The 23,419-nt window shown below is 37.8% G+C and overlaps 1 protein-coding gene across 25 annotated transcripts in view; it reads right to left on the bottom strand.

The window, feature by feature from the left end:
* TNS1 (tensin 1) overlaps window positions 1-23,419 on the bottom strand; it is a 398,798-nt gene that overhangs the window by 7,435 nt on the left and 367,944 nt on the right. For 15 of the 25 annotated variants that reach the window (XM_087881674.1, XM_087881677.1, XM_087881678.1 and 12 more), the window contains 7 exons: window positions 20,676-20,705; window positions 14,280-14,484; window positions 12,068-12,942; window positions 10,231-10,317; window positions 6,881-7,012; window positions 5,340-5,432; window positions 4,038-4,115 (listed from right to left, as the gene is read on the bottom strand). In XM_087881674.1, the coding sequence (XP_087737800.1) occupies window positions 4,038-4,115; window positions 5,340-5,432; window positions 6,881-7,012; window positions 10,231-10,317; window positions 12,068-12,942; window positions 14,280-14,484; window positions 20,676-20,705 (1,500 nt within the window). The remainder of the gene's footprint in view (window positions 1-4,037; window positions 4,116-5,339; window positions 5,433-6,880; window positions 7,013-10,230; window positions 10,318-12,067; window positions 12,943-14,279; window positions 14,485-20,675; window positions 20,706-23,419) is intronic. The other 10 variants (XM_034421770.3, XM_087881679.1, XM_087881681.1 and 7 more) reach the window with 1 other exon arrangement.

Here is a 23,419-nt window from a genome sequence, read left to right as displayed (position 1 = left end):
CACATCTATGTTAATTTTCTGTATTATGTCTAACAATCTATATTTATGGAGAACTCTCTTTATTTTTCAGATTTCTGGATCTGAATAAAGGGGTGATAACTAAGTTAACTTTAAAAGGGAATGTCTTGATTTACAATGCAGGGATCCAAAGACAGTATATTTAAATATAATTATTATTATTATTTTAATTTTTATTAATTTTAATTACAGTAGTAAAAATTAATACAAACTAAACTTTGAAAAATAGAAAATAATGCAAAGAATGAATAAAAAGCACAGGAAAAAAGAAAAAGAAAAAAGAATATAATTAAGTAAAAGAAAGAAATATACAAAGAAGTCACTTCCAACTTTCCTCACAAAAAGTATATACAAATTTAATAATCCTTTACTCCCTATAAAATTAAACAATAGCTCTTTATCCCATATCAGATTCCTTATCTATAAAGAAATCTATAAAACATTATCTTTTCAGTTCTGCTGTCAATAGAAAGTTTATTAACAGTGGCCAGAGTATTGCAAAAATATGTCTTATTTTGAGCTTTTAAAGCCAATTTTATGTTCCTTTCTTTTACTTTTAACAGTCTTAAATTTTAATTCAAACGTTCCATCAAATATTGTTGCAGAATTTGATTTCTCTTCAATTTTTTATCCCATTACAAAGATTTCTTCGGGCTCTTCTTGGAACGTAGGTGAAATAAGAACACATTTTCCAGGTCACTCTTTTAATTTATCATTTGTATTTCCCTTTGAATTTTTAAAAGTTCAGCCAGTTTCTTTTGTACACAAAAGCATCCTTTTCCAAATCATTCTCTTGGCCTGTCATGTGTGGTTCCACACTCTGTACTTTCTCTGCCTTTTTAGTTAGGATTTGTTCCGCATCTGTCATTCCTTAATTAACAACTTTTTGTGGTGGAATGTGATATGGATTCCCAGGAAGGGGGAACTGCATTCCAGAGGAGCAAGAAACAGTAAAGTTTGGATTTAGTTTTGTTGGGAGGAAGAATTAATGCAGCTCCTACCTAGGAATTCTCAGAGTATAACATTGATAATGCAAATAGTTTCCTTTAGCTTGGCAAGATTTCTGTCTATAGATAGGGCTCAATAAAGGAAACTGTTCAGAAGAACCTCAGTCTTTCTCAGTTTTGTAGCTTGACATTTTAAACTCAGTTTTGGAGTTTAACATAATCTATACAGAGAAGCAAACATCATTACTGATATTGTAGTAATTATTTTGGGCTCCATTCTTTAAAGTTCTCCTTTAATATATCTGACGTTATAACTATAAAGTTTTGTATTTCCAGTATTAAATGGCATCAAGAAGTTGCATATTTTCTCTTCTCCTTAAAATCTTTAGCACCCTCTAGTGTTCAATTTCTAAAATCACCACTTAAAATTCATTATTTTATTTTATTTCATTATTTAGTTTTATTATTTTTTATTATTTTACATACTTCTTAACCATCCATTTCTCTCAGAGAGGGGTTTTTACTATGATTTGCAATGGACAGGACAGAAAAAATAAATCTGTTTATTTTGACTGAGCCCGCATCATTCTAGAGTCTAGACTCAGAGAGGAACGCCGGTTTGAAAGAGGAGTTAAAGAGGCCATCTACATTAAAGACTGAATAGCCCTCTCTCCACTGGGGGATGGGGGGGCGGGATACACACCACCTATGTCCTGTTTACAATACAATCCTTTCAGCAGTTCCAAGAAGGCTACACACCAGGGGTGAAATCCAGCAGGTTCTGACAGGTTCTGGAAATTTTGAGTAGTTCGGAGAACTAGCAAATGCCACCTCTGGCTGGCCCTAGAGTGGGGTAGGAATGGAGATTTTCCAATATCCTTCCCCCAGGAGTGGAGAGGGAATGGAGATTTTGCAGTATCCTTCCCCTGGAGTGGGGTGGGAATGGAGATTTTGTAGTAGCCTTCCCCTGCCACACCCACCAAGTCACGCCCACAGAACCGGTAGTAAAAAAATTTGAATTTCACCACTGCTCCACACCCATTTGCATTATGCAGATGGCCCTGAGGACTCGGATAAACCTTCCAGTGACCTCAATGACTCTCGAAAGAATGCTAAGTAGAAGATGACTGCAAGGAATATAAATCCTTCCATCCTCCACCATTTGGTCAGAGCTGAAGAAGCTTCTTGGATGAGAAACGAAACATCTTCAAGGAAAAAACAAAGTTCAGCTGTTTTTTTGGAAGGGAAAAAAAAGCACTTTGGGGATAGTCCCTTAGTCTTTATTGCTTTTCTTAATTCTTCTTCATTCTCCTGATCTCTGACCTCCTCTGGAAGTCCCAAAAGATAATATTTTAATGGCTCTTAAGGCCTATACAAAAAAAAAATGTACATGAATGCCACAAAAATACCACTCAACTGTTATGGACTAAAAATATATCTGGCTTTCAATTAACTATGCGCCAGTAGAATTTGTTTATAGAAGATATGACAATTGCTGATGCTTTAATAAATATAGAGAGATTTTTATCTTCTGCTCCCTCATTATAAATCAGCAATCCCCAATGTAGTTCTTGCTGGGAGTGCTTGAACTTGGGGGAAGACTAACATATGGAACATTTGTGTACTCCCTTAATCATCTGATTAAAGGCTCATGTCTGTTTGAAGAAAAGGGATTTTGGGATTTCTAATTGGGTCATCTTGACCCAAGTAGGAATTTCAAAGAAGTTTTCTGTGTCACTGTATCTAGAGAACAGATCTCTCTGCCTTTATTAATTATATTCTTGAGCTGTAGTGCAGAGGTGAGAATTCTGTTCACTGACACATGCTCTGTGAAACAAATTCCCAAGAGAAATGCCAAATATTTTCATTAGAAATTGAATTAAATTATTTATCTCAACTTAAAGAGCCGAGGTGGTGCAGTGGTTAGAGTGCAGTACTGCAGGCTACTTCAGCTGACTGCTAGCTGCAGTTCAGCAGTTCAAATCTCACCGGCTCAAGGTGGACTCAGCCTTCCATCCTTCCGAGGTCGGTAAAATTAAGACCCAGACTGGATATGTGGGCAATATGCTGACTCTGTAAACTGCTTAGAGAGGGCTGTAAAAGTACTATGAAGCAGTATACAAGTCTATGTGCTATTGCTATTGCTATTGCTATTCCCTCAATATGATCAGCTGCCGCAATGTTTATTTTTGTCATTTCCATTTTTTTTCTAAAATATTCTGTTGTTGCTATTATGTTTATTGTATACCATTTTGGTGTTTTAATTACAATGGATATTAAATATTTTACATAAAAAAATAAATAATACCTGTGTGCACATTTAGCAATATCATCGCAGTATCTCCTAAATCCTCATGAGTTCTTTCAAACTGTGTTATTATAAGTCACCCCCAGGAATCCTCCTTAGAGAATGAGGCCTTAAGAGCCTCATGAGTGAACATCCAATTGTTCAGTTTAGGCAGGTATAGAAATACTTTCATGCATGGAAAAATCTCAATGTGCATAAGTAATCTATTCAAGAGTAAACTGCAACTTGTGAGCAGTCCTTTTTACTGGGTTAGCGTTTGAAGATTTACAACTGGGCTGGTTGGGTAAGATACAAATTATCATAAGTACCCATAATGGCAAAGAAATGATGGTGCAAGGAGAGAGGTAATGAATTATGGGTTTTGCAGTGATAACACATTATATTATCTTCCCCCCACCCCATCCTTTCCCTATCATTTTTGCAGATGCCCTCCGATATATAATCAGCAGATTATAGCAGTGGACTAGTGCTGAAACAGTATTTGGCATCAGCTTTCCTCTTCTATGCATGCAGCGTGGTTGCTAATTCTGGAATAAAAAAACATTTCTGTACCTGAATCCCTAAGACTACACAACTGACTCATAACACAATACACTCTACCTAATCTCTGTTCCCTTCCATTTGCAGAATATTCTTGCTGTTGCCTCTAATTTTTCTGAAATAAAAGTTGACTTCAAATGTTGTTGGTGTTGTCCCTGTACTTGCCAGGATGAAATATTCTATAAAATGACATTATGCCCATGTAATAATGTGAGGAACTTTACCTCTGTCAGGAATGACCAGCTTACAAGGCAATGCCAGAGGCATGATTGAGTGCTGATACACCAGAGCAGAGAGACAACCTAGAAAGAGAAAAAGAAATCTGGTCAAAGTTAAAAGATGTTTTCCTGTCATGGCACCTCTTTTTTGGGACATTAACCACCCAGAGATTAAATTAAGCCCAACTCTGATGGCCTTTTGTATGGCTTTAAAAACCTGGTTACACCACCGGGCATATATAACAGAGTTTAAGGATAGTTGCAATATTGTATCAAACCTTTTTTTCTAACCTGGTTGCAGTTTACGTATTTATTTGGGATGTATTCACAGCCCAGGGTCACAACACTAAGATAGATAACCATATAAACTGAGATATTTGTTTATTTAAATTTATTAGGGCTGCCCATTCTAAAAATAATAGCTACATATTTATGAAGCACATTTCTCTGGCTGTATTCTGCATGGTGTGAGCATTCCTTGCGGATGTTCACACAATCAAAATAAATGGGATATTCACTAAACTAAGCTTCAATGCTCAGAGACTCATTTTAAAGCCTATCGGTTACATTTCATTTTAGTTGTATTAATCCCACAAAATTCTGTGGCAATCCATTGTTCAAAGCAGAATCAAGAAATATCTGCATACAGTCAATCGGCAAACTTTGGATAGTGCAATGGGCGGCATATAAACTGAATGAATGAATGAAATAAATTTTATAGACTTGTTTATTTTAGTTATATACTTCCCAGCATCCCACAGTAAAAGAGATGGGAGTTTTTAAAAATTTTATTAAATAAATAAATAAACAAGCAAGCAATAAGCAAGCTATACTTGGTATCACATGGAATAATTCATGCTGGCAAAGAAAGAATATTTAGTTTCATTTGTGACAAAGAATAATTCATCACATTAATTTAGAAGAGTGAAAGGCTGAGAATATTTGCAGAGAAATGAAAACAATACCTCTGGCAAGACAACGAAATTAAATGACCTCAATACAATACACGCAATACTAAACAGTATCACTGCAACTGTGTCATGTTCATTTATGCTTAAAAGAAATGCATATTGTACCATAATACTTTCTGTTTTTGCAAACAACCCTGACTGAGTTTCTGAGTCTTCAGAAGTTTAGACAAATTAACCAAGAAGCTTCAGTAGATTCATGTCAGTTCAATATTAATATTCCCGTTCCTTACTTGGAAAGTCTAAAAAGTTTAAAAGCAACAACACATGTTGTTGCTATACATTCCACAAGAGGGCAGGATAAGACAGAAGTTGTGGAGACAAAATTGTAGGCACTCACCAAAATTGGGTTCATTGGGACATCCTTTTAGTTTCACACCTTTAGGGCTGGTTTCTATCAGGAAGTGTCTTACCAGTTCATTGGTGATATCTCCTAAAGGAATCAATTAGAATTTTAATATAGATGGCTTGTAATATAAGACCCTGTCTTATATTTTTTTGAACCCTGAAATAAGCCTTATTACCATGCGCTCAAAAGCCTGATTGGGCTTATAATCAGAGGATGTCTTATTTGGGGGGAAACAGGGTATAAATTGCCACCTAAAAGACAGTCTAAGCTAAAGACCAGCTATTTCTAGCACAAGAAAAGAATGAGTTTGTCCCCAACAATATATTCCCTGTGTCAATGCACAGGATATGACATAGCTGTTCATTGACTTCCAGGTGCGCTTCAAGGTTTTGGTTATCACCTTTAGAGCGCTCCATGGCTTAGGACCTGGTTATTTACGGGACTGCCTGCTACCACCAATAGCCTCCCACCGGCCGGTACGCTCTCATAGAGAGGGGCTCCTCCGGGTGACGTCGGCCAAACAATGTCGACTGGCGGCCCCCAGGGGGAGAGCCTTCTCTGTGGGGGCACCTACTATCTGGAATGAGCTCCCCCTGGAGATACGGAGGATCCCGGATCTGCGCACCTTCCATCGCGCTCTCAAGACTTTTTTATTCCATCAAGCCGGCCTGGCCTAAATCTTTCCCCTTTAAAATGTAAATTTTAATTTGTTTTTAAAACTATTGGGTGTTTTAAATTTGTCTTGGCCAAATTGTTTAATTCGGTTTTATTCTGTTTTTAAATTTTGTATTTATGTGTTTTATTCTGTGGCTGTTCACCGCCCTGAGTCCTTTGGGAGTAGGGCGGTATATAAATCCAATAAATGAATAAATGAATGAATAGTTCAGATTGAGGAAAAGCTTTTACAGTGAATCAAGTTCACTTGGACTAGAAAATCTCCAACCAGTCTTATGATTCCATAAATCACAAACCCAGATTTCTCATGTCTATGGAGAAGTCATCCAAGTCATGGTTGTCCCAAAGGTGCTTTTTTCAAAAGGCAATTGGACTTTGTTTTTCCTTGCAGACGTTTTGCTTCTCATCCAAGAAGCTTCCTCAGTTCTGACTGAATGATGGAGGATGGGACGATTTATATTTCTTGCAGTCTTCTGGTCATTAGTCCTCTGGACTGCAAGGAATATAAATCCCTCCGTTCTCCACCATTCAGTCAGAACTGAAGAAGCTTCTTGGATGAGAAGTGAAATGACTTCAAGGAAAAGCAAAGTCCAGTTGCCTTTTGAAAAAAAACACCTTCCAGATTTCTCATGCCACAGCTTTACACACTTTAGTCTCTGAGGTTGCAGAGACTGAGGTTGCATATATTTTCCTGGGATTAAAAACTGGGATTTTATATCACCCAATAGCATCTTTGCTGGCCCTAACTCAAACCATTCCCATGTGGACTGAAACTGGTTGCTGATTTGAAGGCAGCCTGCTATGCACATGTTCCAAAAGAACAAGGGGGTAGTGGGAAGTTGTGTGAATGGCTCTACCTTTCTTGCTCTGCTGTATAACACCTGGAGGCGGTGAAGCTACTTTCATGGCCAGTCCGTAGGCTCCCCGGAAAGAGTGGCTGTCTCGAATGATGAAGGCCCCTGGTTCCTTGTCTTTTAGCAATGCAATGGCTGGGAAAGAAGTAGAGCATACTATGTGAACATAAAGGGATCTAAACCTTGAATAAGAAAAACATATAAAGAAATGAATAATAGGATTCTCGGTGTAAAGAAGAAAGTGACTTACGACCAGTTTTTCACACTTGCGATCATTACAGCATCCCCATAGTCACCGATCAAAATTCAGACACTTAGCAACTGGTAAGTGTATTTATGACAGTTGCAATGTCCTGCAGTCACCTTTGGGATCACTTTTTGCAACTTTTTGACCAGCAAAGTCAATGGGGAAGCCAGATTCAGTTAACAACCATGTTATTAACTTGACAACTGGCAGCGATTCACTTGACTGTGACAGGAAAGGTCATAAAATAGGGCAAAACTCACTTAACAACTGTCTTGCTTACCAATGGAAAATTTGTGGTCAATTGTGGTTGTAAGCTGAGGACTATCAGACTATTAAATACATTACTGCTTCCCTCCCCACTCCAATCAACAAGGAGTTAGCCATAATGAGGGTACCTAATACTGTAAATCTGAAGGTTCCATGTCATTGTGAAATAAACATAAAATGTCAGGAACTAGAGAAACTTTCATACTTTTCTGATACCATTATGATTAAAGATGACAGACTCTCCCATCTTGATCATGTCCTATCCCCCATCAACATTTCTGTAAACCCTGTGCTGTAATCTTTTCTAATAGGGAAATTGTTTTGCTATTCCTAAACTTTAAAGAAATAATCTGTGTTGGCTTCAGTAGCATTTCTTCCCAGGTTTGGTAAGGAAACCCCAGAATAGGTTGGCTACTTTCTTCCATGGGGAGAGAGAAAGACGGAGGGAGGGAGGGAGGGAGGGAGGGAGAGGGAGAGGGAGAGGGAGCGCTCTGATTTTGGAGGAAGACATGCAACCTTGGAATCTTCTTCCCACCTCTTATAGAAACATCTGTATCTCATACCTCTCTAAACAGAGAGAGACCCCCATGGGCATTGCCAAGGAATAATGGGGAAAAATTATTTCCATTAAAACCCACCACCTTTAGAGCACCAGACATACTCCCAGTAGAAGGAGAAATGTATATATGCCCCAAGTTGGCATAATGAGTCCTTTACCCCACAAGAAAGGCACCAAGTCTGGAAAATAAATAAAAAGTTTTTCTATTCTACCCTGTTCAGTGTGCACTGACATGATTTTAGGTAATTTGAAAGCTCAGTAAGCTAGAGCTCTCCAAAATATTAGATGTGATTGTCCTGTCCAAAGCCATTTGGTTGGGACACCAGCTATTTCTCTGTTTCTTCTCTGATTTATAGCTCAGTTTTCTTTTGGAAAGATGAGATGAATTCACCTTTATAAGTCTCCCATATAACATCTGGAGATTAAGGTGGTTATGAATGATGTTGCCAGTTGTATAATTTGGGGAGGGGACAAAAAACAGCAGCATTCAGTGGAGAGTGGAAAATGCATATCCTTAGCAATGTCATGAATAAGGAGCAAACATGGCCCTGGCATGAATGCATGCCACCCCCTCCTTTAAGGGGGGATTTTCTCATCGACTTCTAAGATATAAATGTGAAAGCTCTTTTGTAGTTTGGTTCTGGGAAGCCTGAATTACAGCAGGGACAGGAATGACCCTGTCCCTGAGAATCTGATCTGAAGCAGCGCCAATGTTCATTCACTAACAGTCACTCTACCCTTGAAAGGGGAGATATGAAGGAAATGAGGGATGTGCCAAGTGCTTCAGCTGTTGAATGGATGAAAAGAACGGCTGTTGACAGATACATGAACTTACTCTTTTAAAGGGCTCACTCCCAATTATACGACAGGCAGCTTATCAGCACGAGCTGGGGAGAGAAGGTTGCCATCCTGAAAGCTGAAATGGGAGCCAATCTGTTTTGTACACCTTTAGACCATGCCATCCTGAACTGGGAGAGATACCCTTGCATGCTCAATTGCTAATCAATTCAAATGTAGAAGTGTACTTTTTTGACTGGAAGAAGAATAATAAAATTAAACATTCAGTTCTACAGATCTCCCTTTAGCAGACTTTGGCTGCAATGAACAAAATTTTACTTTGGACTTTAACTGCCAACTGTTATTTCTGAAAAGGTTTAGAAAATGGACAGAATTTATGTCCTTTGGGTCAACTGATGTCATTTCCATCACTGATGTTTTTATGCTTCTACATCCATTTGTGTTCATTACATAATTGATTTCTATGCAATGACACAAATTATTGCAAATCATATATTTGGGGATTTAATATAGATTTGGCTTTAGCAGATATGCCTCTCTACAAATGAACTGTTCAATCAAGGTTTTATTGTAGCTTCAATGTGATGGGAGACAGTGCCCATATTTACTTATTTTCTCTCAGTGAGTAAGTCCCATTTACCAGTCATAGCCCCTGAACTCTTATGTGCAGAGCTATATGTCAGTCAAAGGAACTGAAATATGTATCTATTAGATTTGCAGCTGATTGTCTCTATTTCCACGAAACAATGCTTCTATGAAATCTTCCTAACTTCTTAATTATATAGAGAATATCCATATTATTGAGGGAGGTGCTCACCGCTGGAAGTGGTTAACAGGATAAGAAAACCTCATCTTCATGCTGTCTGTTTTTTGTTTTGGTTTTTAAAATTTTAATTTGGGTAGTTTTAATATTTTGATACGTTTTAATTATTTTTCAATTTGTTTTATAACCTGTAAGTGACCCAAAATGACCTTATGGGGACAGTATAAAAATAAATAAAAACAAACAAACAAATAAAACCCCATTTTCTACGTGGTGGGACAAGAGAAGAAGCATGTGACACAAGGTGAGAGGGTAATCACTCTGTCTGCTCGCATGGTCAGGGGAGGGAGGGAAGGAGGGAGAGAGGGGCCTCTCCCAAGTTTGAATCCTGCAGCATACCTAAACATTGGCATTATTTTGCCAACTTGTAAAAGTAAGGTTATCACATAAGCTGCAAAAACTAGAAGAAATTAACCTTTCTTTCTATCTTGTATCTCAGAAGAACTATAGCTATCCACAGAGATCCAAAAAGAGTTATTATAAATCCTGTCACCATTGAGGGTTCTTGGAGAAAAAGTGCTCTAACAGAATATTTAGTGTTCCTCATAATTTTGTGGTTGATTTGTTTCCACGGAAACAAAAGAAAATCACATGCTTGCCAGAACTTGTTCTAACTGTTAAGGAGTTTCAGTGAGCCATAAAAAAAAAAAACACCTCACCTTGTTCTCTGGAAATCTCTGGCTTGTACCAGTATTTCGAGGTATCCTGGACGAACTTTACATTTGCTCTTGTTTCAGGACTGCTGTCTAAGAAACAGGAAAAGAGAAACAAGGAGGCACTGAACACATTTGTGCAGTAGAAATTTTGTGGACTAGATTTGTACAATATGCTCAACTTGCTTACCAAATTAGTCTATTTCTGAGTTTGCAAAAGATACTGAAAAGTACATTGACCAAACTCAGTGAGCTCACACAATTTGCATACTGACAGAAAAATTAAATCACTACAAATAACCAGGTTTGGCATACTCTATGAATGCAGCTACTAGGTCTCTAACTGAACCTAGTAACAGTTGTCAGTTGAATCCAGCTACCATGCACTCACTCCCAGTTTTAATCAGTCGATTAATTTGAGATAAATGATTTTATGAAGCTATGATGATTACTGGTAAGTTCGATAATCAATAACCTCTCCTGTAGGAAAAGGATAATAATGATGATATAGTCTTGCCAAAAACAATTAGAAATATCAATTTCATTATTTGGTGTTAAAAACCGCATCATGCAATTACTTTTATAAACAGGCCATATAATGTAATGTAAGATTAAAATTGGAAAGAGATGGCTGAGTGGAATAAAAGGCCTAGAAATTTTATAAAACAAAGCAATGCTACAAAATTTAACAATTAGCTAAAAATTCCTTTTTCTTGCCCCTCTGTTGAAAGGAAATTAATAAAACATTGGTTAAGTAACTCATACTAGCAATCCACTGCTGCAGATCAGCTGTGGACCTATTCTTCCAACATTCCAAGAACACTTGGAATGGACAAAAAATCCATAATGTATGATATTTGATATTTAGCAAATAACAGTCCTCTCTCATTGCAAAGCACATACAAAACTATGGTTATATTAAGAAAATTCTTCATGGTGATCACTCTTCATCCATTAAGTACTGACAGGAAGAACAACTAGAATGAAAGATAAGAAAGCAACTTAACACAAACTGTGGGAGCTCTTGACGGTGTTGAGGAACTTAGTTATTTAAATAATGTGTTAAGGCTTGTGTAGGAACTGGAGATATTGTGTAAACTTGCTTGGGATTCTGCTTGTTAGTTTATCTAAACTAGAACTAGCTGCAGTCTTCTGATAAATTCTGTTTTATATACTTTTTAGTTTGATATCCCTTAAAGGAAATCAAGATACCACAAAGTTGGAGAACCTTTGCTATCATCCTCTACAGGTAGTCCTTGATTTATAATCATTCGTTTAGTGACCGTTTAAAATTACAATGCCACTGAAAAAAGTGACTTATGACCATTTTCACCCTTTCATCCCCCATGGTCTAGGCCTAGCCTAAATGGTTCTTAATTGGGATTTTAAATTTTATAGATTTGGGGGTTTTAAATTGGGAAGCCAATGATTTAATTCTTTTTAATTATCTTAACTTTTGTATTGTATGTATTTTTAATTTTGGCTGTTCACCGCCCTGAGTCCCTTCTGGGAGAAGGGCGGTATACAAATTAAATAAATAAATAAATGGTCACGTGAACAAAACTCAGACTTATGATGGTTTGCAGTGTCCCAGGGTCATGTGATCATCTTTTGTGACCTGACAAGCAAAGTCAATGGGGAAGTGAGATTCACTTAACAACAATGTTACTACTTAAAACAACTGCAGTGATTCCCTTGAGAACTGTGGCAAGAAAAGTCGTAGAATGGAGCAAAACAATTGATTCGCTTAGCAACAGAAGTGTTGGGCTCAACTGTGGTTGTGAGTTGAGAACTAGCTGCATGCTTAACTCTCAAGTGAGAAAGAACATGAAATAAGTTTTACCTGGCATTGAAAATTTGGAAAAATCTGGCAGAGTATGATGAAAGGCCATACTGCTCCCACTGCTGGGACTGGACATGCCACTGGAAATGGGTGATGAAGTCTTGCCATTCACTGTAGCATAGTTGGGCAGGCTGTTTGATCGATCCCCCGATGACATCCTTCTTTTCTCAGGGAGCAATGGTTGGGGTGGGGTGGGGCTGCCCTGTCTATATACTGCCGAGTCAGGGGAAGAGGAATGTGGGCTAATTCCATGATAGTATGCAGGGGAGACAGGAAATAATGGGGTAGAGGGAGCTTGATAACCTGAAGCACTGCTCTGGCGAGACAGTGTTTGTTGCTTTTCCTCTGGAGTTGAGTACCCACATATCATATGTCGGTCCAGACTGGGACTCCCAGAAATCATGGCTGTGCTACCCCCTGCTAAGGGCTGGTGTCGAGCATGGCTTGGACTCCCAGGTGATGAAACAACAGTGCTATGGGGACCCATTAAGTGCCTGTTCATGCTTGGGCTTCCTGGAATGGCCACCATATTTGTGCTAACAGTTCTTCGCCCAAACCCTGGGCTAGGAGGAGTATTGGTAGCTACTGTTCTATGAAGGGCATGTGGGCTTCCAGGCATGACTTGGACCCCAGATGCAATGATCTGGGCTTGAGGCCTTGGATGGTTATCTTGTTGAGTGCTGGTTCGGCCATCAGGGAAGTCGGCATTCATAGAGACCGGCAGGCCCTGAGTTGATGTAGATGTATTTTGGTAACTGCTGTGTGCTGAAGGACCCTGAGAAAGATTAGTGGATTGGAAGCTGGACTCGGCAGATGGCTGGGAGGAAATGGCTATGCTGGCACTGTTTTCTGATGGGTAACTACCAATAGAGATCCTGGAGGAAACAAAGAAACATATTAAAGTACTTTATCAAAGGATTCATTCATAGCCTGGAATATCATTTGAAGTTGCAAGAACATAAACATAATGCTCCATAAATTTCTCACAAAATAAGGGGCTAAAATGCTATGGCTCTTGGAGCACAGTATATGCAGTCCTCAGTTTCATTTCCTAAGCCTTTGAGACTTATGGACTTCAGCTCCCAGAATTCCTCCGCCATCCAGCTGAGTTGAAGTCAATAAGTCTTAAAGTTGCCAAGTTTAGAGAGCCCTGATTTGGAATTCAGATAGGAAACTTGTGTGGTTTCCTTGATTTCCCTCTGGGAAAGGTAAAAGCAGATGAATGAGAGGGAGCTAAAGGAATGGAGGAAAAAGAAACTTCTTTCTCCATTCTGGTACCACCCACTGCTCTGATGTGGTTCCCAAAAGTTTTCTCCTGTGGGAATTCCCACTTTAAGTCATAGTGATTTAAAATCATGCTCGCACTTCTATCTTTGATATTCATTCAGATAAGTGACCATAATTATTTGTTTTCAGGGGGAATAGTTTCAACTGTGTTCCTCTTTCTGAAACAATATTTAAATAAAGTAACAGAACAATTGCCTATGAGGAAGTCATTTTATTTCATCTTGTAATTTCGCAGTTTATAAACCATTATGAAACCCACACAATCTATTGCAAACATTTTAGAGAGGAAAGAATTTCACAATACATTTTTGCTTATGGAGAAATGTGAACTGTGGATATCCTCATGCGGTCAAAACATATTTATAGATTTATAAACAGTTTGGTAAAATCATACTGTTGACACATAGAATCCTTTCCAGTGGGGAAAATGCTTCATAATTTTTTTTAGGAAAAAAGAAATAATGAACTAGCTGAATTTGGGCACGCTGTCCTGATAGCTAAGCATATATTACAAGAAGGAGCAAGATAACATAGAGTTATTGAAGAAGCTCTGATGAGGTTCTTACTCTATGAAACATTTCTCCGGATCATAATTGGAAACAATTTCGCATTTCCTATTTTGGGGAAAAAAAGTTCCTTCACTTTCGTAGATATCATCTTTCTTTCTTTTTTATTGTGCACATATACTGTTCTTCCTCTTGGGTCATGAGTGGATGAACGTAAGCAAAAAAAAAGGAAAAGAATATCTCTTTCCCATATTCTTTCCTCTGACAATAAAGCAAACTTTTCTCTCTCGTTTGTCTTATTCCAGTGCTACAATAATCAAAGCCATGGATAAATTGTTATTTCAGTCCTTCATTCCACTGATCTTGCTCACAGAAGGCAGTTCCATGCATCTGACAGCCTTGTCTCTCCTGCAACTTACCCGTCCATGCTATGTATAGGGCTGCTGGCAGAGGCTGGGCTAGGCAAGGTGAAAGAATTGTTGAGGGACTCATTCCTTACAGGTGTCTCAGTGCTGTAGGTCTCTGAAACCAAAGATGGCTGGAGCTTCCCAGCAATGCTGCTTCCGCTCCCACCGCTGTTGCCTGCTGCTGTATGAGCCACAGATTCCACATAGCTCCGGGGCCCTAAATTTACATGCGGGGAGAAAAACAAGCAAACATGATATCTAAGTTGCTTGAAACCGTAAACCATTTTTAACCACTAATAATCATGATTCCCTTGGAGTTAGTCAGCTAATAAATTTTAATAATAATCATAGTAATGATTCAAATTATTCAAAATACAAATTACACAAAGAAGCAGAAGAAGCAGTAGATCATATACTCAGCACACACAAGATCACACAAACTAATTATAAACAATGACATAATACGGTCACCAACATGAATCATTGGAACAGCTGTAAAAATTATCATGTGAAAGTAATGAAAAATCAGTGGGAACATAACATTGAAAAAGTAGTTGAAAAAGAGCAGGTATTGTGGGATTTCTGAATATAAATAGATATAGTCTTCGTTCATAATTATATCTGAATAATTAGACATAATTATGATTATTATTATAATTATATAATAATAATTATATAATTACTAAGAAGCTCACAATGTATCAAGATCTAAACATCTAAATTGAAAGTTTATGGTATAAAATTAGCCATGGTGGCCCCAGTGGCTATCAGCACACTAGACGCCATATCAAAAAATCTTGGACAGCACTGCACATTGACAAAATGTCCGTCTGTCAATTACAAAAGGATTCACTGCTTGAATATGTATAGAAACTACACCAATACATTATAAGAGCACATAGATTCTTGGGAAGAACTTCATACAAATGAAGGCCAACACCAGTTAAAGGATCTGCAGCTGTGATTTCACATTTTTTGTACAGTACGTAGTACAAGTACAGTACAGTATAAAATTACATCACAACACAACATAACATAACAATAATTGATTTACCCTTCAAACCTTTTTACTCTATTTTTCTTTGCCACATAAATTCAAAGCGACTTAAACATAACAATAATATAACCAAGACAGACCAAAGTATTAAAATCAATTTAGGTACAACTCAGGTCCCCAAAATAAATCAACCTGAAGTGTGAGCTGTCACAAATTATTCTTTCTGAAAATGTTCAAATTCTTCTATATGCAAAATGAATGTGGAATCATTACTGATTCCAGAGACACTGTGGCTTCCAGAATTTCAAGATGAAGCTGCATGGATTTGTATGAAAACAGTGGTCTCTTAAATTAGTCACAAATACAAGGACCGCTGTTACATGAGGCTATTTTAACTGTTGTTTGAAGATAAACTCAGGTATATGCTGCATCTGCCTTATGATGTTCTTTGTAATATAGGCAGTCCACTGGATGATTTCCTCTGAACCTCGAACTAGGTAAAAGGAATGTAAACTATATAGGATAGTATTGTAAATAGTATGCTGGGAATATCCTTAACACATCTAAGATGGAAACCAGTTAAATAAGGGCACAATTTTATGAAGATGAAGCAAGATTTGGGAACCGGGGAGATCAGACTGGTGGCCAAGCTTTCTCCTGATGTGTCCAAGGTTGACTTTTGCCAACTGGCAGAGGAGGCAGGGAAGAAGAGAAGGAAAGAAAATGAGGATGAAGAAGGCTGGGCTGAACATTCTGTGAGGCCAAAGCCCAGGACAGTTAGCTTGGCCAAACTTAGAAAGGCCATAAAAAATGGGAAAACTTTGGTGCTAGGCTGAAGTGCAACCTCAAAAGGCTCGCAATGTGTATAATGCGCCAGCATGCCACTTAAAGTAATTACATCTGTTGCTGCTACACATTTCCAGCTCCCCTCCCTATCTAAAAATAGCATGGTTAGGCATTAGCTTGCAAACTAATGAGAAACTTCTGGGAGAGCCAAGACCTCTATGAAATGGAAAAAGGAAAAACAAAACAAACAAAAAACTGTTCTTGTTTATTGCAAAGCTACTAAGTTCAAAGATTGCAGGAAAAAAATCCAACAAGGAGGAACGATAGTAGGTTGAAATACACTATTTGTTTCTTTCTCATGTATAAAAGTTAAGGGTCATCTGCTCACTGTTTAGAGTATTTTTTTTCTTTTGGAATGTTTTTCTTGGTCTGATAAGTACACTAAAATCTTGTTCAATGTGCACTAAAGCATATACCAGTACTAAGCTCCAAACTTCAGCTGCCTGCAAATTATTGGAAGATAAATGGGGGGGGGGAAACTTCCCTAGGATTAATTTGAGCAAGTGAACAGTTTGTTGTGTTGTACAGCAGAACCTATGGAAAGAGTCTAAAGCAGCGTTTCTCAACCGTAGTCACTTCAAGACTGTGGACTTCAACTCCCAGAATTCCCCAGTCAGCCAATTGAAGTCCACAGTTTTAAATTAGCTATAGTTGAAAAACATTGATCTAAAACTGGGGTGTCAAACTTGTGGCGTTACATTGTCATCACATGACATATTGCAACTTTCCCCCCTTTCGCTAAAATGGGGGTGGGCATGGCCAGCATGTGAGACATCCGGACCGCAAGCCATGAGTTTGACAGCCCTGATCTAAAGGGATGACTAATAACATTTTAACTACACAAATTATATTCTGCCTCATTTTTTTTATCCTATTAACAAAAAAATAAAAGTGTATCTAATAATAACAACACTCAAAATACAATAGAATCTGGTGCCATCTTAATTAATAAATCCATTATTACAGCATAAACGTTCATACTTTTAATCACCTGCATCGGATTGTAGGTGGTAGCCCTACATGAAAACTTATTCTGCAATAAATATTTCCTAATATTTTTATTTACCATAAAAGCACAATTTCTTCCTGTAGCACACTGATGTTGTGAAGATATAATCAAAATATAGGCAATTTTGCTAAAACCCAGATCTTCAGCTTGACTATACTAATGGTGGAACTCACATTCTCCAGATATTGTTGAATTTTAGTTCACAAAAACTCCAGTCAGCATTGGAGAGCCACATATTCCCAATTTCTCCCATCTGCAAAAATTGTATATTCATAGAATCATAAGGTTGAAAGAAGGCATAAAGCCATCAAGGCCAATTCCTTGCCCAGTGCAGCCATTTTCTCTAAGTTATTGTTTTGAATTTTAGATCTGTATTCTATGAAATTAGCTATTAGCTCCAACATAATTTTAGATCAACTGCAGAGTTGATAAGCAATCCCTCACACTCTACATAGAATAGGGGTGTCAAACTGGCAGCTGCAAACCGGATGCATCGCGCGCAGGCCATGCCCACCCCAGCTCCGCGAATGAGAAAAACGTGGTGAAACATTACGTGACAGGAACGTGATGCCACGAGTTTGACACACGTGACATAGAACATAGAATAGTAATAATCCAAGTTGTTAATAAAAATGTTGAATAGTATAAGATTGAACATTAAATCTCCTGGCATCAATTGATGAAGGACAATTGATGATTACTTATCAACACAATTTTTTAACTATCTAGATATCTACTTGATTGACCCAACATCTTATCCTTTAATATCCTTTTCATAGTGGTTATGATTAAAGAATGGAAACTGGCATGTTTTCCCCATATCTTTAATGGTGCTTGGTAAATGGATTGGAGATTTTTTTAAAAAAATGCCATATTTAGCAAATATAGCAATAAAGAACCTTTGAAGCAGGCGGACTGTGGAATCAATGAACGTTTGCTATTTTATTTTTTTTTCGTTTTTCTTATTTGCTTAGATACGCATGCTATACCTTGCAAAAAATTCTGGGGTTAGCGTGTTTGTGGAGTCCCTATTGTTGTTTTAAAATTGTTATGATTATTAATTAATCTGGGTGGTTATGCTTCATTGTTATTATTTTAATTGCATAATTAGATATTGTTAGTCCCTCCACATTTTATGGAATAAGTGCCCATAGCAATTTATGGACCATTAATGATAATGGTCATCATCATCATCATCACCATTATCATTATCATCTATTCTGAAATAAAATCAATAGGAAGGTTTTAAAAAGATGTAAAATTGGATTATGTTATTAGACTAACAAAGTCTTAGCCAAGGATGCTAGGTCTCTCAGTGTAGATTGCCACCTTAAAAAGAAAAATAACAACTGATTTTTCAATATGATCTGACCAACAGTATTGACTAACTTCCATAAATTTTGTCTCAGCAATCTATAATGATGCGGACATCCTGTTCAAAAAATATTTAGGATTCTATTTTGGTTTATTTGGAATACCTAAATGCAGCTGCTTTCCAAAAGATTAAGTTGTATCCCAGCTGTGTTCTGTCCTAAACAACTTCTTAAAAATGTAAATTCTTGCCTTGGCTTTTTGTTTATATAGATTTTCTTGAAGCCAGCAGTGGCCTTGCTTGGGGGTGGAAGAAGAGAATAATTAATAAGAATGCTGATTCCTTATATAGTTGCAGAGGAATGACTAAATATGAACTCTACTAAGAGAATACAGAATGTCTTAAGGCAAACTGCACCTGAAGCTGAACTGTGGCTTAGTTTCCTACCCCTATTCCCTTTCTATTTTTACTTATTTTTATAAAATGTAACTACAGGAACCTTGTATGAGGGGGGGGAGGAAATGTAGCCATTGTTTTTTAGCATGGTGTTATTTGTGGGAAGAAGCAGGGAATAACAGCAAAATTTAATGGATGAGTAAATGCCGCTCTATACAGTAGGGCTTAACCCTGAGTAAACCTGCATAAAATTATATCTGAATTACTCTGGTTAATACTTCACAATCCCTATCAGAATTCTCAATGTGTTTAAACCAGTGGTGGGATCAGGGCCGGATTTAGATGAAAAGAGGCCCTAGGCTATTCCACTTATGAGGCCCTTTCACCTATAGTGAAAGTGTAATTTTAATTTTGCTAACATTTGAATGTAGGCCCCTCTTGATCTTGAGGCCCTAGGCTGAAGCCTAGTTAGCCTATAGGAAAATCCGGCCCTGGGTGGGATTCAAAAAAATTTACTACCAGTTCTGTGGGCATGGCTTGGTGGGAGTGGCTTGGTGGGATTGGCAGGGTAAGGATACTATAAAATCTCCACTTCCACTCCATTCCAGGGGAAGGATACTGTAAAATCTCCATTCCCTCCCCACTCCAGGAGAAGAATACTGCAAAATCCCCATTTCCTCCCGATCAGCTGGGACTCGGGAGTCAGAGAATAGATGGGGGCGGGGCCAGTCAGAGGTGGTATTTACCGGTTCTCCGAACTACTCAAAGTTTCCACTACCGGTTCTCCAGAACTGGTCAGGATCTGCTGAAACCCACCTCTGGTTTAAACGTATAAATGCTAAGTTTCTTTAAAGCTGATGATCTGCTCAATGAAATACAAAGATTGCTGGAAAAAGTAACCCATAATTTTGGAAGAAATACTCTTTTAGGGTGTGCCTTTCATCATGTTACAGCTGCTACATCTGTGCAAGTTAGTCCCATTCAAAGATGGTAACATAAGCAACCATACCACAACCATCAGTAAATAAGGGCAGGGATAGAAGGACATTCATTCATTCATTCAATTGGTATGACTGCCCATCTTATCTACCAATACCATAGCTGGCTCATGGAAAGATCAAGACATTGCCCAGCTAATGTCTAATCAGGCCTAACATTTCTTAGGATAATGTACATAGATCAGGGCTATCAAACTCGTGGCCCATGGGTCGGATGCATCACACGCTGGCCATGCCCACTCCCAGTTTAGCGAAGGGGAAAAAAGTCATGATACGTCACATGACGCCACTGTGAGGACGCGAGTTTGACACCCTGTCATAGATAGTTGGGAATAACTAAACTCACTGCAGGTATATGTATCGAGAACTCCAGTACTCACTTTACAATCAACAAAACTGGAAGAGTTTTCTGGAAAGCTTTAAGTGGTAAATATTAACTAAGACTGAAGTTCATTCACCAGAAGTACTAACTCTGCAACAGGAAATTACCAAATGGTGTCTACTAAACATTCAGATTAGTAGAACTAGAATATTTACCTAGGAAATATTTTAGAAGAAGGAAAAGCAGTCTGCCCGTGTTTACATCAAGGAGATGGAAAATATTACCCTTAGATAAATAGTACTTTCCCTGCCATTTCTCTGTCAACATTTATTTGAGGTTAATGCGTGCATACAGCAACCCTTGAACACTCTATGATGCTATTGAATCTATGACGAACATTTTGTTTTGTTTAGCCTTTCGACACACCCACAGCAAGCCAACCAGATATTTTGGCAAGTGAAAATTGTTCCATCCTTTCCACAGTTCTTCCAAAGTGTTCTAATAGGCTGAAAAGAATGACCTCCTTACCTTGATCATATTCAACTACTGTTTCCCCATCTGTGGGGCAAGGAAAGAAGGAAAAGAAAGAAACTGATATTAGTAAGCTTTTGCTAAACAGTTAGGAGTATTGCAATACCTGGGCCTGATGAAAATATCTTCTTTATTATATAGTGGAAGACTTGCAAGTTATTATTATGGAGGCGAGCCATATATGCACTACACAATTTGTATTGAATGCTTGCAAAATAATTTTATGAAAAAAATACAATCTACTGTCAATGAGGCTCATCTCTGGTTAAAGTTTCCTTTGTCTTCAGAAAATTCTACCCTGTTCTTCAATAAGCTCAGGAAAACAGTACTTGGATTTAGAATTCTGGGTATCAGAGAAAAATAATGAAGAGACTTGATTTTTAAAACAGGTTTTGTCTATGTTTTTATACTATGCTCCTTTAAGCCACTACAGTACTTAGTAAATAAAAGCAATAGCTCTCTGGGTCTATCCAAAAATTAACAGGCATAAATATGCAAAATAATTATTGGAGAAAAATAACCTGATGCCCAAGAATGAGAGTGACAGCTGTCACATACTGTAAGGCTGAGACAAATCTCCTTAAAAAAAGCAGTTGCAGAAGTGTTAATTCTGTTTCCCTCTTCTCCGATTACTACATAATCCACTCCATTCTAGCAACCTGCATTTATAAGGTATACAAACATTTGTCTTTATTTTACCTTAAATAATATTCAACCAGAATTGTGCATTTTTGTATGCATTTTAAAGTATAAAATGCATTCATTTTTATGCATCTTTTGGCACATTTTTTTAAAGATTGCGTCAGAGAGATTTACATGGTTAGTAATGTATGGACAGGAAGAACTACCAAAGCACAAATTCCCATTTTCATATAGATTCCAGATGTTGCAAGTTTCCTGATTGACTCCCGCTGCTCCAACTGAAATTGGATTCAAACAGATTTGATGTCAGGAAAGCCTCAATCAATTTGAGAGAAACTTTTCTATCCTTGAGAGGAACGTTCTTTCCCCAAAAAAGCAACTTTTTGGATGAGCTTATACCCTGTGCTACTCCAAAAGCCCAGACCAATGTAACAGCTAGGAAGGCTTATTATCAAATGCAGATGATGTACCATTGGGTTGCAACAGATTCTACATGGGGACACCCTTAAAAGAAGAATAGGAAATTGCATGAAGTCCAAAATAACAGCAACAAGACTCCATCTAAGATATCCTACTGGGAGCATTTAACATCTCTTTTAGGTCAGTTACATTGATTTCCCCTTGTATTCTATGCCAAATGCAAACTGCTAGTTTTTGCATACATATTGCTGTATAGCTCAGGACCTCTCTACTTGAAGGAACAGCTTCCTCCTTATATTGTTACCTAACAGAGTTTCATTCTGCATGTAAACCTTCTATGGCTGATGAAAGAGGCTGTCTGGAATGAATTGGCAACAGGGCCTTTTTGGTGGCAGGTCCAATATTGCAGAATGTCCTTTCGGAATCAGTTTATCAATTTTTTTTATGTTTTAAAATATTTTGTTAACGTTTATTAGCATTCCTCCACCTCATAGTTATGCTTATTTTTCTGCCGGGTTATAATTGTTGATCCAAACAATCCTAACCATTTCTAAATTGTCCCTGGTGTATTATTTAATGTTTTTGTTATTATCACGCTATTCCTTTGATCTCGTTTGAGACATGTTGTTGGTGTATTATTTTCATTCCTGGCTCTTATTAGTTGGGAGACTAAGGTATATAAATTAACAAAATAAACCAGCAAATAAGTATCCTTCCTCTATCATGTTAATTGCATTTTAGTTATGCCATAAAGAAGTCCCTCAAGAAATAAAACCCAGAAAATATTAATTAGTTTGTGGGCTTCTTGTGGGATTTGTGTCATTTAGCTATGGATCTGATAAGCTACTTGCCTTGCCCTTGGCTATGTGACTAAGCAGTCAGCTACAAAACTGATTTATCTGAATATCCAGTCCAGGATTTAGGCAGAAAGTGCAGAGCAATTAGCAGAGCATGTTCATGAATACCAGCTAGCAGTCAGAAGACAATATGAAAACTCCTTAATCTCACAACTCATGGACAGACTCAACCACAGTTTCTGCTGGGAAACTATGTGCATCCTAGACCAAGCTAAATCCAAAAATCTTCATGAATTCCTGGAAGCTTCGCATTCAGACAAATCAGCCATCACAAATCAGCCAATAGACACACAGAACCAAACAATATTTACACACCATTAAAAAAGACCCTAAAAAAGCTAAGGAAACTAAAAAATCAGAACACATCTTCTTCAGCAGCCAATATCCAGATAAGCAGGGATGAACACCAGATAAGTAGGCAAGTAGAAAACAATGCTCTAATCGAGGAACACTAAGGAGAAAACATCCCCACCAACACTTGAAAAGCAAGATACTATACCGTGTTTTCTCGAAATTAAGACCCTGTCTTATATTTTTGAACCCTGAAACAGGTGCTTGGCCTTATTTTTGAGGAGGTCTTATTATTTTGGGGTGTGTGGAGCAAGATAGGGCTCCTCTTGCTGTCTTACCTGATTTCCAGCTCTGCATTTAAATATTTTCAGGAGGGCTTATTTTCAGAGAGAGGCTTATTTTACTGCATGTGCTCAAAAGCCCGATTGGGCTTATCAGGGGATGTCTTATTTTTGGGGAAACAGGGTATATATATAGACAGGATACAAACTCCACATTCATTTGCACTGCTACTGTTACCAAGCCGGGTAA

The sequence above is a fragment of the Pantherophis guttatus genome, chromosome 1 (assembly GCF_059756535.1).
Source record: "Pantherophis guttatus breed Tessera chromosome 1, ASM5975653v1, whole genome shotgun sequence".
NCBI lineage: Eukaryota > Metazoa > Chordata > Lepidosauria > Squamata > Colubridae > Pantherophis > Pantherophis guttatus.
This window is presented reverse-complemented; position numbering and strand designations above follow the sequence as displayed.